At 39.2% G+C, this 19656-nt stretch overlaps 1 protein-coding gene across 6 annotated transcripts in view; it reads left to right on the top strand.

The window, feature by feature from the left end:
• ATG10 (autophagy related 10) overlaps positions 1–19656 on the top strand; it is a 276660-nt gene that overhangs the window by 232973 nt on the left and 24031 nt on the right. Inside the window, exon 6 of one of the 6 annotated variants that reach the window (XM_088838495.1) lies at positions 18003–19258. The exons of the other annotated variants lie outside the window; for them this stretch is intronic. Coding sequence (XP_088694621.1) covers positions 18003–18167 — 165 coding nt within the window. The 3' untranslated portion in view covers positions 18168–19258. Of the gene's footprint in view, positions 1–18002; positions 19259–19656 lie in introns of those variants that run through there. 6 annotated transcript variants of the gene reach the window in all.

Genomic DNA, 19656 nt, shown 5'->3' with positions numbered 1-19656 from the left:
TTAGCGACTAAACAATGACAACTGAAATATTTAAGGAAGAGGTGAAAGAGTGTCTGAGATTAGCTTCAAAATATTCCGGGTGTAGGGGACAGGGAGTGTTGAGTAGGAGGAGGTATAGATGAATCAATATTGTACAGGGTTTATAACTGTTGAATCTAAGTAACGGTTATCAAAGATTCCATTCAGGATGCTCTCTGCTCTCTACATCTTTGTGTGTTAGAATTTTACATAGTTTTCTCCATAAAAATATCAAATATACAAACAAGACCAAAGCTTCCTAAAACAAAACAAACAAGCCCAAACACTTTCCATCACCCTCATAGTATTTAAAGGCACAAACAAAACTCCAAGAGATAATTCTATATAAATTGTTTATAGAGTTAAAATTACAAGAGCTGTGCCTTATTTTTATAGTCTTTATTTTGCTAGTAAAATTGGTATTCCCCGTGTTTATACACTTCAAAATTTCACAAAATTCATTTATATACTCTTGAAACTTCCTTTTCTGGCTCATTTCTTGCTATTTTTTTCTGTACTTATAAAAGTTCTTTTGACATGAATAACTCTGGTACTTTGGACATTTAAATGGTTTGCTTTTCCTTCATTCAGTGACCCGGTATATGTTTCTTGATGAAATGTATATCAGATAATAAACATATAAGAACAAGGAAAAAAATAATAACAGCAATGGGGAAGAGGTTCAGTCAGTCAGTTCAGTTGCTCAGTCGTGTCCGACTCTTTGCGACCTCATGAATCACAGCACTCCAGGCCTCCCTGTCCATCACCATCTCCCGGAGTTCATCAAATTCATGTCCACAGAGTCGATGATGCCATCCAGGCATCTCATCCTCTGTCATCCCCTTCTCCTCCCGCCCCCAACCCCTCCCAGCATCAGGGTCTTTTCCAATGAGTCAGCTCGTCGCATGAGGTGGCCAAAGTATTGGAGTTTCAGCCTCAGCTCCAGTCCTTCCAATGAACACCCAGGACTGGTCTCCTTTAGGATGGACTGGTTGGATCTCCTTTCAGTCCAAGGGACTCGCAAGAGTCTTCTCCAACACCACAGTTCAAAAGCATCAATTCTTCGGCGATCAGCTTTCTTCACAGTCCAACTCTCACATCCATACATGACCATGGGAAAAACCATAGCCTTGACTAGACGGACCTTGGTTGGCAAAGTAATGTCTCTGCTTTTTAATAAGCTATCTAGGTTGGTCATAACTTTCCTTCCAAGGAGTAAGAGTCTTTTAATTTCATGGCTGCAGTCACTATCTGCCGTGATTTTGGAGCCCAAAAAAATAAAGTCTGACACTGTTTCCACTGTTTTTCCATCTATTTGCCATGAAGTGATGGGACCAGATGCCATGATCTTAGTTTTCTGAATGTTGAGCTTTAGGCCAACCTTTTCACTCTCCTCTTTCACTTTGATCAAGAGGCTTTTGAGTTCCTCTTCACTTTCTGCCATAAGGGTGGCGTCATCTGCATATCTGAGGTTATTGATATTTCTCCCGGCAATCTTGATTCCAGCTTGTGCTTCTTCCAGCCCAGCGTTCCTCATGATGTACTCTACATATAAGTTAAATAAGCAGGGTGACAATATACAGCCTTGACGTACTCCTTTGCCTATTGAAACCAGTCTGTTGTTCCATGTCCAGTTCTAACTGTTGCTTCCTGACCTGCATACAGGTTTCTTAAGAGGTAGAGGTAGAGGTATTAGAACCCAATTGCATGTATATCACAGGAGCTGATTTTCTAAAAATATTTTCTTATTGAAGCATAACACACATTCACAAACATGCACAAATCAGAGGTATACAGATCATTCATAATAATATGGTGATTCTGCTGTGCAGCCACCATTCAACCGAGAATACGTTCTAGAATCTCAGCAGCACCCGCCTCATACTTGCTTCCAATCACTTTCTTTCCCTCCTCCATAAATGAAGCTGTTGTCTATGTTCTCAAACCTTATATTAGTTTTGCCTGTTTTTTGAACTTTATATACATAGAATCTTGCTTCTATCAAGATATGCAGATGACACCACCCTTATGGCAGAAAGTGAAGAGGAACTAAAAAGCCTCTTGATGAAAGTGAAAGAGGAGAGTGAAAAGGTTGGCTTGAAGCTCAACATTCAGAAAACAAAGATCATGGCATCTGGTCCCATCGCTTCATGGGAAATAGATGGGGAAACAGTGGAAACAGTGTCAGACTTTATTTTTGGGGGCTCCAAAATTACTGCAGATGCTGATTGCAGCCATGAAATTAAAAGACGCTTACTCCTTGGAAGGAAAGTTATGACCAACCTAGGTAGCATATTAAAAAGCAGAGACATTACTTTGCCAACCAAGGTCCGTCTAGTCAAGGCTATGGTTTTTCCAGTGGTCATGTATGGATGTGAGAGTTGGACTGTGAAGAAAGCTGATCGCCAAAGAATTGATGCTTTTGAACTGTGGTGTTGGAGAAGACTCTTGCGAGTCCCTTGGACTGCAAGGAGATCCAACCAGTCCATTCTAAAGGAGATCAATCCTGGGTGTTCATTGGAAGGACTGGTGCTGAGGCTGAAACTGCAATACTTTGGCCACCTCATGCGATGAGTTGACTCACTGGAAAAGAGTCTGATGCTGGGAGGGATTGGGGGTGGGAGGAGAAGGGGATGACAGAGATTGAGATGGCTGGATGGCATCACCGACTCAATGGAGATGAGTTTGGGTGAACTCCGGGAGTTGGTGGTGGACAGGGAGGCCTGGCGTGCTGTGATTCATGGGGTCGCAAAGAGTCATACACGACTGAGCGACTGAACTGAACATAGAATCATATACTATGCATTTTATTCTTTTAATTCTGGTTACTTAAGCAAAATATGTTTTTAAGATTCACCAATGTTGTTGCATTTACCAGAGGTTTATTAATTTGCATTGCTATATAGTACAATATTTCACTGTATGACTATATTATAATTTACAGTATTTATCTTTCTACTGTTGGTGGGCATATGGGTGCCCACCTCATGATCATGTTTTTTGATACATATACATATGCATTTCTCTTGGGTATATTCCAAGGATAAAATTGCTGGATTATGAGGTATGAATATGTTCAACTTTAGTAGGTTATACCAGTTTTGTAAAACTATTGAATCAGCATAGACTCGCATCAGCAGCATAGGGATTTCAATTGCTCTGTATTCTGACTGCTGTTTGAAACTCTTAGTCTTTTAAATTTTAATCATTCTGGTGGATGTGTTTTGGTATTTCACTGTGGTTTGAATTTTATTTTCCTGATGATTAATGAGCTTAAAGCATTCTTTTATGAAGTATCAATTTAGGTCTATTGCCATTTTTTTTTCCATTGGGTTGCCTGTCTTCTTACTGATTTGTAGGAGTTTGTAATATATTTGAGGTATGACTCCCTTGGTGGACATATGTATAGCGAATAACTTCTCATACATAGTAGCCTGACTTTGGATTTCCTTACTGATATCTTTTGATAACCAGAAGTGTTTAGTTTTATAATGTAATCTATGAATCTTTTCCTCTATGCTTTTTGTATGCTGTTTGAAAAAATTATCTACCCCAGGTCATGATGATAGTCTTTGTCCAGGTCTGTCTAATAACTTTTCGTTTGCATGCTTAGTCACTTCAGTCGTCCCCACAACTCTCTGTAACCCTATGGACAATGGCCTGCCAGGTTCCTCTGTCCATGGGATTCTCTAGGCAAGAATACTAGAGTGGGTTGCCATTTCCTTCTCCAAATCTGACCTGAGACAAGCCAAAACAAGGTGTAAATGTTTACATCTGTACTGTCCAGTGTAATAGTCAGTAGCCACATGTTTCTGCTGAGCCCTAGAAATGTGACTGGTGTGATTCAGGAAATAGATTTTAAATTTTATTTGACTTTAATAAATTTAAATAGCTTTTTAGCATTGTTAGTTGGGCTATTGGGCAGCTTTTTAATCTAGATGCTTTATTATTTTAATTTTCAGATTATTTTGGTGAGCCACTGGGAATTGGGTTTTGTTTATAGTATTAGGTATGAGTCAAATTTCATCTTTTTCTATATGAATATCCAAATGGAACTGCACCATTTGTCAAAAAATCATTCTTTCCACACTGCTCTGTCATCTTGGTTACTTGTTAATTACTGAATATGCATAGTCTGTTTCTGGATTTTTTGTTGTTGTTCCATTCTCTTGTCTGTCTTTGTGCTACCATACTAACTTCATTACTGTAGATTTATGTTAAATATTGATATCCAGTAGAGAAAGTTGTCTAATTTCATTCTTTTTCTTAAATACACTTAACTCATTTAATTTCTGTTTAAACATATAAGCAACTTGTCAATTTCCACAAAATCATTCTGGGATTTTGGTACTAAATTGGATCTAGAGATTAATTTGAAGAGAATAGAAAATTTTACAACATTGACTCTTCCTATTCATGAATATGGTTTATCTCTCCATTAATTTAGTTTAAATTTTTTCTTTAATATTATTTTATAGCATTCTATTTATCAATCTGGCATAGCTTCGGTTGAATTGTCTTAGCTTCTTGCTTTGTCTAAGGCCTCTAGTACATTGTTGAATAGAAGTGGTGATATAAGTATCTCATTCCCAATTCAGAGGAAAAGCTTTCAATATTTTAAATGCAAGGTTTGCCTTAGATTTTATTGTAGGTATTCTTTATCTGATTGAGGAAGTTTTCTCCTATTTCTAGTTTTCTCAGTGTTTTTGAAATATTGATTTTTTTAATCAAATTCTTTTCTGCATCTTTTGAGGTGATCAAATGATTTTTCTCTTTTACTCTTTAGTATAATAAATTATGGGCTTCCTCGATGGCTCAGTGGGTAAAGAATCTGCCTGCAATGCAAGAGAGGCACGTTCGATCCCTGTGTCTGCTAGATCCCCTGGAGAAGGAAATGGCAACCCACTCCAGTATTTTTGCCTGAAAAATCCCATGGACAGAGGAGCCTGACGGGCTACAGTCCATGGGGTCACAAAGAGTGAGACGTGACTGATCAACTAAGCATACATTGTAAATTACATTGATTGATTTTCAAGTGTTAAATCCATCTTACATCCCTGGGGGAAAAATCCAAATTTATTTTAATACACTGTCCTTTTAATATATTGCTGGATTTATTTTTGTTACTGTTTAGCTTAGAACATTTTCACCCATATTCATAAAAAAATGATCTATAGTTTTTCTTTCTTATAACATCCTTGTCAGTTGTAGATATCGAGCATATGTTATCGTCATAAAATGTTTCGGAAAGGGATCTTATTTCCTGCTCTCTTGAGGAGTTTATATTATATTGGTGTTATTTTTTTCTTTAAATGTTTGGGAGAATTAATCAGTAAAGCCATCTGGGTCTGGCGTTTTCTTCATGGTAAACTTTTTAATAATAGATTTGATTTTTTAATAACAGGATACCATCAGCTCATTGTGGCTTCCTTGAAGGTCATCTTTCTTCTATTCTGGATATTTCCAGGATTAAGTTCTTGGTTTTTACCTATAATATATCTATGTGGTATACTCTCTATGTGTATCTTCCTTGAAATTTATGGCTCCTTTTGAATCAGTGGCTTGATGTTTTTCATTGGTCTTTGAAATTTCTTGGCCATCTCTTCTGCCCTAAGCTCTCTATTATCTCTTGTGACACCAATTACAGGTGTTTAGACCTCCTCATCATGTCTCATATCTGGTAGGCTCTTTCCCTCCCCACCTTTGTTTCTCTGTGCTTCTTTCTGGATTTTTTTCCCTCTGACCTGTCTTCCAGTTTCATCTATGTAAGTCTGCTCTGAAAGCCTTTCATTGAATTCTTAATTTGAGTTATAGTATTTTCAGATCTAGCATTTTAATTTAATTCATTAAAAAAACTCAGTTCCCTACCAAAATGCTCAAGCTTGTCTTAAATGCATTAAGAGAGTCTAAAGACAATGTCTGCTAATTCCTGGTTCATGTGGGTTGTTTCTATTGTCTGTTTTTTCCCTTGGGTTTTTGTCAAGTCTTTTCATTTATATATTTAATAGTTTCTTTTTTATTAGGAGCCAGACGTTGTGCATATAAAAAATTTACAAGGGTAATTTAAGTCTCTGTGAAATTTTATTTTTCTCCAGAGAGGATTTATTTCTTCTTCAGGCAGGACACTAGCAATTTCTGCTTACTTGATCCTGCTAAGGATTGAGATGTTTCGAAGCTGGGTTTTAGTTGCTATAAGGGCTGATCTGTTTTCAGTATCCTTACTTTTGAAGTGTAGTCCTTCCAAATCTCTTTCAAAATCTTTATGTGCTCACTGGGGCCCCTCTTCCTTGGTAGATCCTGACCTTTCAGAATCAGCAGTTACAAAGGAAAAGGCAACTCCAAATGCCAGGCTCTCTTCACTGAGCTTCCTTCTTCTCCAAATTATTTGTCCTACAATCCCATCTTTTTGTAAATTTTTGATGCCTTCAAACATATATTGCTAAACTTCTTTCCACCTTGCCTAGTTCCTAGTGGGAACCTTAATGGACACAGAACTCATCTCAACTGGGGCTTTCGAAGAAGGTTGGGGGGAGGAAACTATTTGGAGTTGACAGTGGGGAAGGATCACCCCTGTCCTACCTCCAGGCGCTGAGTTTCTATTTGAGAGGGCTGCAAGGGCAAGAGACCTCAGAGGTTGTCAGATTTTAGTCAGGGTAAGAGTTAAAGGATTTATGCTGAGGGGAGGCTAAAGAAGTTGGAGAGTTTGGAGGAGGGGAGGGTTAATATAGAAGTGTTGTTTTTTTTTTTTTTTGGTTGTTTTTTACTTTAGGATAGGTTGGTTGAACTAGATAACATCTAAGTTTCCATGTAATTTGAAATTCTAGGATTCTATTAAATGAGTTGGGCTTCCATTTAGGCTAATTTAGAAGTTTAATTAGAACTTAAAATTTCTCCTATAGAGATAAGGAGGCTTATCATCATAAAGAAAACTTCCAAGTTTTAATTTGAGCACGGTAATTCCCAGTTGTAAACTGCTGAACTAGCTTCTTTCCGTAGTGCACAATGGGATTCTCAAATCTGAAGTCCAAAGGGAACCAGCTGCAATATTATCTGCTAGGAATTTACTATTCTATGGATCATTGTGTAGTACACATTTATGGAAACATCCTCTTTTCTTTTTATCTTATACTGTATTATGATTTTGTTGTTTCTTATATATAGTGTACAGGTTCTGGGTGGTTCTTTGTTCACAATATAAGTGTCTCCACTCACCTAATCTCTCCTGGGTCCTCATACTCATTCTTTAATCCTTCCTCTCCCCTACCTCTGTTTTCCACTGTTCCCTCCATGCCATACTTTACACTATGCTCTCTAGAATTTCTCTTCCTTGGGGGCAAAAGCTTCCAACATTCTCAGCCTTTCCACTGAACATTCCTTTCAGCTATTTTCCTTAACTAAATCTTGGCTGTCTCAAGAGGATCCTGCTTCTCCTGCAGCCTTCTCTTTCCTACATATCTTAGACTGTCTTTTTGGCTCATGCCTCCTTCATCCTTGTGTGAAATTTCCAGTTCCTTTCAGGTCAGGGCTGATGCCATCTATCCTCTTGATTGCTCTGATGTGCAACTTCCTAGGACTCCCCCTGGTTCACATACTCCTGCTTAAGCAGTCTCTCGACTTTACTGAGTCCTTTAGTCCATTCACATCTCCACTTCTTACTGTTACCGCTGCTACACCGTAGAATTCTCACATTTCTCCAGATCCAGTGTAGGTTCCATGGCCCAAGTCAGTAATCATGCTTCTTCAAGCTTTTTATTATTTTGTTTCTCTCTCACGTTGTGCCCACATCTCTGTGGAAAAAATCACACAAACACATTGCCAAGGCTCACTTCAAATTGATGACCCCAAATCTCAAAAGGAGAATGGAGAACAGCCACCCCTCTAGTAAATTCCATTCCTCGAGGGCACTGTTTCATACTTTGCTCTCACAGCTCAGCTCCTCGTCTCCACTCTTACCTCACAGTGAGAGTATAGATCAGGAGAGAGCCCCCTCACCTTCTCGGCATCGGTGCCTGAGCCTCCTGACACCTGTACCCACACCCTCTGCCTTAGCTCCTGTCACCATGGGAAAACCCTAACACTAACCCCTACCTAGGTCCTAAACCCTCTGCCTTCTTGAGGATGTGACTCCTGTGGTAAAGCCCTTTTCCTCTGGCATCATCATGTACCCCTGCCGCAGGCTCCTTTCCATTGCTATACCAGTATGTTCGTTTTCACTTTCTCTTCAAAGATTATGAACAGGCAATTCAAAGATAGGCACACACAAGCATGTTAAATATTTGAAAAGAAGCTCACTCCCACTCACCAAAAGAGTAAAGTAAATTAAAACTATACCGAAAGGACATTCTTAACATACCATATTAGCAAAGATATAAAAATTTGAAAACATAATAATCATGAGGGAAAGGGTGTTTTCACACCGTGAAAAGTGGGAGCAAATAGGTACTACCTCAATGGAGGTTGGGGCTTCCCTGGTGGCTCAGATGGTAAAGAATCTGCCTGCAATGCAGGAGGCCTGGGTTCGATCCCTGGGTTGGAAAGATACCCTGGAGAAGGGAATGGCCACACACTCCTGTATTCTTGCCTGGAGAATTCCAGGGACAGAAGAGCCTGGTGGGCTACAGTCCATGGGGTTGCAAAGATCAGACACGACTGAACAACTAACACTTTCACACTTTTCAATGGAGATCAATCTGACAGTATCTAAAAACAAATTACCAAATGCATATGCCCTTTGACCAACAACCCACTTCTGGAGCTCATTCTATGTTAGACCTCAAAACGTTAGAGCACTTCCAGGACTTTTTGGACTTTCTGGGTCTCCATTCTCTTCCTAAGTTGGTTCTACCCAGTTCCATGTCTTTAAGTACCATTTATACACCAGTGACTCTAAAGTCAGACCTTCAACTCAGAGACTCCTGTGCACTCCAGACTAGCTCATCTCAACAACCTCTACATGATAGTTTAATGGTATCTCACACTTCAGTTCAGTTCAGTTCAGTTCAGTCGCTCAGTCGTGTCCGACTCTCCGCGACCCCATGAATCACAGCACGCCAGGCTCCCTGTCCATCACCAACTCCCAGGGTTCACTCAAACTCATATCCACACAGTCGGTGATGCCAATCAGCCATCTCATTCTCTGTTGTCCCCTTCTCCTCCCGCCCCCAACCTTTCCTAGCATCAGAGTCTTTTCCAGTGAGTCAACTCGCCGCATGAGGTGGCCAAAGAATTGGAGTTTCAGCTTTATCATCAGTCCTTCCAATGAACACCCAGGATTGATCTCCTTTAGAGTGGACTGGTTGGATCTCCTTGCAGTCCAAGGGACTCTTAAGAGTCTTCTCCAGCACCACAGTTCAAAAGCATCAATTCTTCGGCGATCAGCTTTCTTCACAGTCCAACTCTCACATCCATACATGACACTTAAGATGGATCAAAAAGGATTGATTTTTCCTCCTCCCTAAATCCACTTCCCATTTCACCAACCTTTTTAACTTCAAGCAATGATTTCGCTACCCTCCCTGTTTCTCAGGCTAAGAAAACCAGCATGCATGCTCAGTCACTAGTTGTGTCTGACTCTTTGCACCCCATGCACTGTAACCCATCAGGCTCCTCTGTCCATGGGATTTTCCAGGCAAGAATACCGGAGTGGGTTGCCATTTCCTTCTCCAAGAAAACCAACAACATATTTGATTTCAGTTAACCCTGCACTTCTGGCCCCTATTTCTTGACTTTATTCCATTTTAACCTTCTTTTTTGGAGAAGGGAATGGCAACCCACTCCAGTATTCTTGCCTGGAGAATCCCTTGGACAGAGGAGCCTGGCAAGCTACAGTCCACAGAGTTACAAGAGTCAGACACGACTTAGCGACTAAACCACCAACTTCTTTTAAGTTGAAGATATTAACTTTGTTTCTCACTCTTCCAATTTCTGTTTTAAACTTCATCCTTGGACTTGAGACAGACTGCCATTTTCCAGGCTGAGAGTTTGGTTTCTCCTGTCCATGGCACTGGCTTCTCATCTCTCCCTGCCTTGGCTGCATACACCTACCTATCCCAGTCCTACCTGGTAACCTACTTTCCTTTGGCCACCACCTTGCTTCAGGTCTTTGGGGAAAACTCAGAGGATACCAACCAGAGTCTTAAGTGACTGATATGGAAAACTTAGAATGCCAATGTATTAATTTATAAATATGTGTTGTAATTGCCATGTGAATGGGAAAGCTAGTGTCAGCTAATAAGCATTGAAGAAGATTATTGGAAGCCACCTTATAATAAGAATAATATCTAATGAGCCTGGGACCTCAGCAAAGGAGAGTTAGATGATTTTAAAGGTAACACCTAGCCTCGGGTGGCCAGTTGCACCATGCATATTTCTGCCAACTGTACCAGTCACTTTGTCATCTGGTCTAATAGGATGTAGGATTCATGAGAATGGAGTCTGTGTCTTTCATTCTCACTGTTAAATCCAATATCTAACCCATAGATGGATATGCCCACAATTTCCTATTCTGGTTGGTGCTGTATGAGCACTGCCAAACTCTGCTCTCTGTTTTCCATTTCCCCCTGATCCTTGCTAATTCTTTGTCTTCTGTTGATACAGTCTTTCTGGATCATCCAGATGAGAGTTGTGCTTTCTCCACTTTGGGCCTTAGATTCTGTCTTTTAAGGTATGTGTGCCTGCTCAGTCATGTCCGACTGTTTTTGACCCCATGGACTGTAGCCCTCCAGGCTCCTCTGTCCATGGGATTAACCTAGCAAGAATACTGGAGTGAGTTGCTATTTCCTTCTCCCGGGGATCTTCCCAACCCAGGAATCAAACCCATGTCTCCTGCAGCTCCTGCATTAACAGGCATATTCTTTACCACTGAGCCACCTGGGAAGCCCTGTTTTTTAAGGTAACTTTTGTACACATTTAATTCCAAACATTTATGATTGATTTTATGAGTTTAATTATGAGTTTCTGCCTCATTGTCACCTAAACTACACATTGGCCTAATTGTGCATCAGAAGCTGGAATCATAAGATATCTGTTCATATCCACCTACTAATCTTTGAACACTGCTTCATAATCCACAGATATTTAAATATGAATGCCTTATGATATTTCTAAAAATGTAACTAATCTTCAAGAATACTGATTTACCAGCAAAAAGAATGTGCCACAAAATCTGAAGGCATTGAGAATATAGTTGACTTTTCTGATAGGTAAAACTAGAACAACAACAAAAAAGGTATGGTAATGAGCTAAATGTATGATATTTTGTAAGCTTGATAAGGATAATTTGGTAGAAGCAGATGAAGACTACTAATTTACAGAAGATTTGCAGTTGCATTGTTGTTGCAACAATTATAATTGGGTTCCAATTATAATTATTATGATTAGACTAATGAGATACATTTTTTAATATGAAAAAAATTTATTCAAGAGTTGTTCTCACCCTTCATGTATAAAGAATCTGAGTAATAAAGCATTACTATCTACATATGCCAGTGCTGTGTTGTACCTAAGAAGATAATCAGCCCCTTGGAGCTGAGGTAATTGCTCAGACCAGGCTATAGCTTACCTAAAGCCTTCTGCAGGCAAGTGTATCTCTCAAGGTGGAGGGGCTCCCTCATCAGATGGCAGTCAACACCGTCAAAGTCCCTGCAGGGAACCAAATGCAAACTAGCAGCCAAGAAAGGCTGGTCCTGCACACAGGACCGTCTTCCTGTGTTCCAGAAGACGAGGACCACGTGTGTTTCATTCTCCACAGCATTCCCAATACCTAGCCAAGTGCATTAGAGGCTCTTACTTTTTTATTTGTTGTTCGTTGCAGTATAACAGATTATCCCAAAATATAGTGGCTTAAAACATTTGTTACCTTCCATTTTCTGTGGGCCAGGAAAACAGCATGGTTTATCTAGGTCCTCTGGTCCTGAATCTGTCTCTGGCCTGCTGTGGTTCCAAGACTCGACTAGGAAGGATCTACTTTGTAGCTCACTCACATGATAGTTGGCAGGACTGTTTCTCACAGGTTGTTGGATGGAGGCCTCCCTCTTACCCTTGCCACGTGGGTCTCTCCATAGAGCATCTTACAATATGGCAGCTTGCTCCATCAGAGCTAGGAGATGAAAGGGCCAGAGCAGGAGAACTAGTACTACAGAGGTCGGAACCTTTTGTAGCCTATTCATGGAGCTGATAGTCCCTCACTTTGGCCACAGGCTATTTGTTAGAAACAAGTGACTATATCCAGCCCACATGCAGGGAGAGGGGACTACACAAGGGAATGGGTACCAGAAGATAAGGATTATTGAGCTATTTTAGAAGGCTGCCTACCAGACCTTGAGTTTTTTAAATGAGGATATTCTCAGGAAAAGAATATTAATTTTCATTTATCCTTCTAAAGAATTGAATTAAATATGCCATATTTATTCAGAAACATCAGAAACATTCATTTTTTTCCTGAAACAAAAAACAAAGATTAATACCATTAAGTAGAGTACCTGTATTGACCATATTTTAAAAATATTTCCAGATTGTTACATTGTAATAAATAATGACCTTCTGAGAATTCAAAGACCCAAATACAAGGGAGTGTATTGCAGCAGGCTTAATCAATGTTTAGTGATGATGGAATGTAAAATCGAAAAGCCAAGGATAGAAATCAAATTGCCTTTCTGCAGAAAGATCCTCAACAATTGAAAAACTGCTCTATAAAACTCAAGAACAGCTTGATGATTTAGAAAATAGAAACTGCAGAAATATTCTGTAGATCCTAGTTATGTCCCCACTGCTTATTAGCTTGTCTGTTTGAGAGCAAAGAGGAAAGGCGACCAAAAGAAATTCAAATTAGTGAATTTTGCTCTGGCCCTGAGCCACTCTGGCTTAAGACTATTAATGCTAAGTGTACCCTGGACTAAAAATAAATCTTCTGCTCTTTTATTTTCAAGTAACTTTCTTTCTTCATATCCACCAGAACACAGACACGTATTAGTAACCTATATCCAGACTTATTTGATGGACTCTTTAATGAATGGAGTTTGATGTTCTGATATGGTAAAAATTATTCATTATAGCCACAGTAATGTTATTGTTTTAAAATAACATAATCAAATTAGTCACCTCAGCAACTTGTACGACTTCAAGAACGGATATGTATAGAATAATAGATCAATGACAGACTGGCAACACTTCAGCAAAAGCCACTTCTAGATACTTAACCTATGACCAGGAAATGTCTTAGCCTACTAATAGATTATTCTAAAATGTCTAGCCAATAAAACTCATAATATTAGGAGTTTCCGTTAGATTTATTTCATTATATTTATTTATTTTCTTACAACTATAAAAATGAAGATGGTACCAGCAATTACATTCTTTTTTTTATTTGAAATCCATCTCACAGAAGCAAAATGCTTAGCCCTTCAACAAGAATGGTTAGATCTGGAGTGAAATTGTAACAGTCATGGGCTTTACAGTTAGACAGGCATCAATCTCTGCCTATTTCCCTGATAGCTGTGTGACCTTGAGTAAGTTACCTAGCTTCCCTGGAAACTCACCGTCTTCCAATACAAAATGGGAGAAATGATCATGATGATTATGGTGATGATGATAATGGTCACAGCTAACGAGTTAAGTGCTTGTTCTGTGTCAGGCATTGTTATTTTATATGCATTAGTTCATTTACCCTCATAGTAACCCTATGGGGCATAAATGCAGTTCTTATTCCATCCATGTCCTGTCATAACACATATATATGAATTCTTTCCATCTTCCCATTACATGGTGATTTTACCATTTTCAACGTTTCTGCCCTTAATTCAGAACTATAATCACAGATTTTGCATAGACTCTAACTCTCTTCTAGTGAAAGAAGGAAATTCCTTGTGGAAGTTTATAGTCCAACAGGTTATTAGGGGCTGTTTTTGCTTTTTGTACCTTGGTGGTTCTCTTCTGCGACAGGTTCTCAGTGCTTTTTTCTCCATTCCTGATACTGTTTATTATACTGATTTCCTTTGTGTGAATAACTTTGAATTTGTGTGTCTTATTTTCACCTTTGGAGCACATGTGCATGTGTACAGAATGACCATTGCTATTATAGTTTGCTTGTTTTAAAGAAGTTCAGTTGTTTTCTATATTCAGAAGGGAATAGTGGAGAAAGACCCATTAATCACAGGAATATGTCAGTTTCCTCCATCTCCTATTTACTATCCAGACCTGAGGCTTTTTTACATGAATCCAGAGTCTGTGCTTTTTCTAATATGTAGTTAACAATCTGACTGACACGTTCTTTATAGTACCACAATAATTCCGTCCATTACATCACTTAATTTATGGGAGTGCTAACACCAAAATCGATAAACATTATTTCTGAAATGTCAAGAGTGTTAATGGTGTGATTAAAAAAGAAAAAGATTCTAAAAATCTCTCTGCACAGAATCCTTTGATATACTGTTGTTGAGGCGTACCTACCCAAAGCTGCGTTATGGAAGACTTAAATCATTAAGACTCTGTCAACTTTAAAAATGTGTGTGAGAAGCTATTTTTAGCCACACGAATCTCTTGTGCCATATTGTGGAATTCTGTTAGCAGAGAAAGGGAGAGACTATATGTCTCAGAGAAGATTGTCTCAGGTTGTTTTGAGACATATCAACAGTTGCTAAGGAACCGTCGCTAATGCTTCTGGGAAATTCTGTAATATTTCACTTAGAAATTGAAAGAAATTTTTATAGAGCAAAGCTTCTTAGACAAGGAAAGCATATGAAGGGTGATATTAGGGAACAGCTTCAAACTGGAAAAAAGTATTTTAAAGTTTCCTAGAAGATTGCGTTTAAATGGGGTTTCTCAGCACCATATAATCACCTCTTACAGAATCCTGGAAGCTTTCATTTACATCTGATTTTAGAACAAGTAGCATTTTAAAATCTGGTCACATTTCAGTTTATTTTCCATGATTGATGTTTTAAAATGGAGATTAGCACTTCTTTTCACACAGAGAATTAATTAGCATGCAAGGGTGATGGTTCCACTGATTCTCTCCTCTTTTACTAAAAGGCTATATTAATAGTAAGCATTTAATAGGCACTGACTGTTTACTAGGTTCTGCAGAGACACAGTCTTGGCATGAAATAGTTTTAAAACCCAAGGAGTCCTCTCTGATTAGCTCCGGCATTGTTGATAGTGAAGAGACTTTCAGCAGCCACTTTCACAGAGGCTTATGTTGCTGGAGGAGTCAGGCTAGCAGCCTAACAATCAGCTCAGTGCACCATCCCAGTGAGAACTGTTGGGCTAGTCACTTGCCACATCTCAGCATCCTATTATCTGTGGTCTGCCTAGCCACAGAGAGATGGTTTGCTCCATACAGGAGCATTACTTTTAGACAAGCTGACTTTAACTGTACTGTTTGGTTTACATGCTTTATTACTTCTGGACTTATTAGAATCTGAAACAATGACAGAAATGAAGCAATAATTCATTTTTTTCCTTTTCTCTCATTCATTCACAAACACTAATGAACACCTGTTATAAGCAAGCAGCTATGGTTAGTGTTGAGGTTAGGACACATTTAATACACTGTCCTTGTCTTCAAAGTACTTATATTCTGGTGAGGAGAAAATTCTACAAACAAGCAATTGCAAAACAATAGGATAAGAGTCACCATAAGAGTGGAGCTGGGGAAGGAACAAGTGCAATTTTTCTGCCTGGGCAAAGTCTCATAGATGGAGTTAAATAGGAGTATGTTCATCATACACACAGGGGAGGGGGTGAGAGGGAGTGAGCAGTGTACACAGGATCCCACAGGCATTAACAGGAAACAGGCTTCCATCCACCCTCAATGCTGGTGCCTGGGACCCCATGAGTGGATTAGAGACAGAGCAGGACAGTGCACAGGGGCCCTCCCATTGAAGGCTTGTTCTTTCAACACATTAAACCCTCCTTTTTTTTTTTTTTTTGGTTAGAAGGCTACTGCAATGGGTCAATAATAAAAGGGATGGAGGAGAATGTGTGAGGTTGGGAAGGAAATAATATTAGAGAGAAATAATAGGAGAGAAAATATATGACTTGGTGAAGGAGTGGGGGTGGGAATACAAGTTGAGGAGATAAATATATGATCCGACCTTCCCCCAGCACACAGAACTTCCTCCTGGAATATTCTCCATCTTTCTACAGCCCTCTCTGTGCTCCATGCTGCTTCATTACTCCAGGCCTCTGCTTCCAAGGTTCTCTGGAACACTTTCCCACCTGGCCTAGTGATCCTCTCAGAGCTAGCATGGCTTGTCCTTTAGATGCCTCTGCATTTCTCTATTTAGGCTACCACCTGGAAACTGTTCAAAGAGATAGCTCTCCTACTTAAGTCCAGCCTCTTCCACAGTAGGGGCTATGTTTTATTTTAATTTGTGTAACATGCATAAGCAGGGTATAACCTTTGTGTAAATAAGAGCTTATAAATGTTCGCTGATGTTCACCCGTGGCTGATTCATGTCAGTGTATGGCAAAAACCATCGCAATATTGTAAAGTAATTAGCCTCCAATTAAAATTAATTAATTAATTAAAAAAATAAATGTTCACTGATGTGAACTGGTCTGATAGAGTCTTTCTTTAAACTGCTATGTGTATTTTTTGCCTTCGGATTGCAGATCAGATGCCAGGTGCAGTAATAATTCAGAAATACCCGGGTGTCAGGTGGTCACAGGGACAGGGCAGCCCAGGCAACATGTCTTGGTGTTGCCACTTGTCTTATGTCTGTTCGCTCTGAGGTTCTTCTAACACCCAGAGAAGGCAAAAGTCAGCAGCATCAGGAGATCTGACTGGACTCAGAATCCACAGTCTAGAGCTGGTTCAAGAACTTGATGCTGGCAACGTAAGATACAGGCAGGCAAAAATGTAGATAAAAACAAATAAAATTAATGCTAGCAGCAAACAAATGCTAAGTATCGCATAATTCAGACTGTTATGTGCTAGAGGACTATTGAGGAGATACAGAAAGCCAATAGCCCTTGAGTATACAGTCAGCAAATTCAGCATAGTGCTAAGTCTTAAGCCCTAACTTTTCACGCCAAACAGAATATTCACAAAAGAAATATCTTGCTAGTCTTTCAGTGCATCTGTTAACAGAGAAGCTTATATCAGAGTTGCATTAGAGGTCATGCTTGAATTAGGCCAAAATGTGACATTGAATAGTACTTTTCTTTCTACATTAGGAAGCGGAAGCTATCAGAGAAGACTGTTATTGTTTGACTAGTACCCTCTCTCCAGGTTTACTGAAAGTGTCACAGTATTCTTGATGATTCTGTGCTTGTTTTAGCTGAATCCATCTAGTTAGACAAATCACTGGCCATCACAAAATCCATAATACAAACAAGGGCATGGAGCATGTTTTGTTGCAAAGGTAAAATTTCCTTGGATGTATGGAGGAAAACTCAGAATTATTAAAACTAGACACCTACCCTAAGATCAATCCATTGAATACCATATACAGTTGACCCTTGAATGACACAGGGTTAATTTATGCATAACTTACAGTGGGCCCTCTGTGTCTACAGCTGCTCCACTTCCATGGGTTCAGCCAGCCATGAACCATGTAATAGTTACTGTTGAAAAGTATCCACACGTAAACGGACCCATGCAGTTCACACCCACATTGCTCAAAAGTCAACTGCATATGGAGTCATGATAAATATCTGACACTATTTTTCTTCTGATGTGGCAAGACAGGATATAGTTAGTAATGCCTCAACATCCTAATTTAAGACTAGAACTAAACAGAGTTCTTATCACAGGGAAAAATTTTATTTTGTTTTTGTTTCTTTGTATCTATATGAAATGATGAATGTTAACCAAATTTATTACGGCAATCATTTCATAATATATGGAAGTCTAGTCATTATACCTTAAACTTATACAGAGCCATATGTCACTTACATCTCATTAAAATTGGGGGGAAAAGAATGCGAGAAAATAAATGTTAAACAGTATAACATACTGATGAAGACTATTTGATTTACAGGACTTCCCTGGTACAGTAGATAAAAATCCACCTGCCAATGCAGGGGATACAGGTTCAATCCCTGGTCCGGGAAGATTCCACATGATGAAAAGCAGTGAAGTCCATACTCCACAGCATAGACTTAGTGAAGTCCTTGCTCTAAAACCCATGAGCCACAACTACTGAAACCCTTGTGCTGCAACTACGGAAGCCCATGTGCCTTGAGCCCGTGCTCCCTGACAAGAGAAGCCACTGCAATGAGAAGCCTGCACACTGCAACAGAGAGCAGCTCCCACTCGCTGCAACTGGAGAAAGCCTGCACACAGCAGTAGAGACCCAGCACAACCAAAAATCAGTTGATTAATTAAAGGAAAAGTAGTGTTTTTAAAAAAATTGATTTAGTGCCAAACTGCTTAGGTTCCAATGCTGGATTTTCAAAATTAGTTGTGAAACCTGGACCTAGGTAATGATTCTCTCTGTGCCTTAGTTTCCTCATCAGTAAAATGGTGACAATAGTAGTACATACTTCATGGAGATGTTACATGGATCAAATAAAGTAATAAGTATAAAATGTTTAGAATAGATTGTAGCACATAGTATGTCATCACACAATAAATGTTAGCTATTATTGTTATTAATGTTTTTATCTCAAGTTGGTGCTAAGCATAATCTCTCTCAACTCATTCAACAAATTCAAAATTAACATTACTGTGTGGCTAGTATGGGACATAATCTCAGATAACAAATACCGCTATACTTATATAGAAATAAATTCATGTTATTTTACCATCCAACAATCAGGGTGGGGTGGGTCATCTGGCAGTGATTATCACTTTGTGGAAATCTGTCACTGGGATAAATAGCAACCCACTTGGAGACTGCCCTAGGCTCTAGGAGACAGAAGGTGTTCTTCAGAATTTCAGAGCACTTCAGCTGTGGGTTGCATAGGAATGGGTGGAACTGGACATGCCAGGGTAACAATCAGGACACACCGTTCTTTCAGGCTTCTAATAAAACACATATCATGCTTAAGAAATTTCGTCACCTCACGTCTGATACAGTCCAAAGAATAGCATTATAATTTGTATGACACCTACTTGATTTTAACGAGGCATTTGAGTATTATAAGCATGTTGGTAGGTTAGAAAATTCTGTGAAAACAGTCTGTATGGGGAAGTTTATAAGCCACATTTGTTTACTCTGCTAGGAAATGATGCTGAGAGTTATAGATGCAGACAGAGATAGCGAATGCATTTACAGTGACTAATAGCACCAAAGAAGGCTGCACACATATACCACTACTGTCTGCTTTTTTTTTTTAACGTGTTTTTTGTTTGTTTGTTTTAAGATGCCCTCTGTTGCCTTCAAAGATTTTGATTCATGTATTAACATGAAGGTTAGGTCAGATAAGAATGCATCTAATCTATGCTGTATGTAGATGGCAAAAGCAAACTATTATTTGGAATATAAACAACCTTATTACATATTGTCCGCATGCCAATGACTGGACACAGGTGTCTCACAGTCAGAATGATGAATAACAGCGGTTGGGTTGGGTTGCTAAGTTGTGCATCACTTTGGTCATGTTATCAATCCCCAAGCAGAGACAGATACTCTGAAATTTCTCTGGATCACCCTTGAAAGTTAGAGATACTTTTCATCATCTCAGTGGCAT

Source organism: Moschus berezovskii, chromosome 8 (genome assembly GCF_049115385.1).
Source record: "Moschus berezovskii isolate FMDL1 chromosome 8, NW_MosBer_1.0, whole genome shotgun sequence".
In the NCBI taxonomy this organism is placed as follows: Eukaryota; Metazoa; Chordata; class Mammalia; order Artiodactyla; family Moschidae; genus Moschus; species Moschus berezovskii.
Note: the sequence above shows the minus strand (reverse complement) of the source record. Positions and strands in the feature narration are given on the sequence as shown.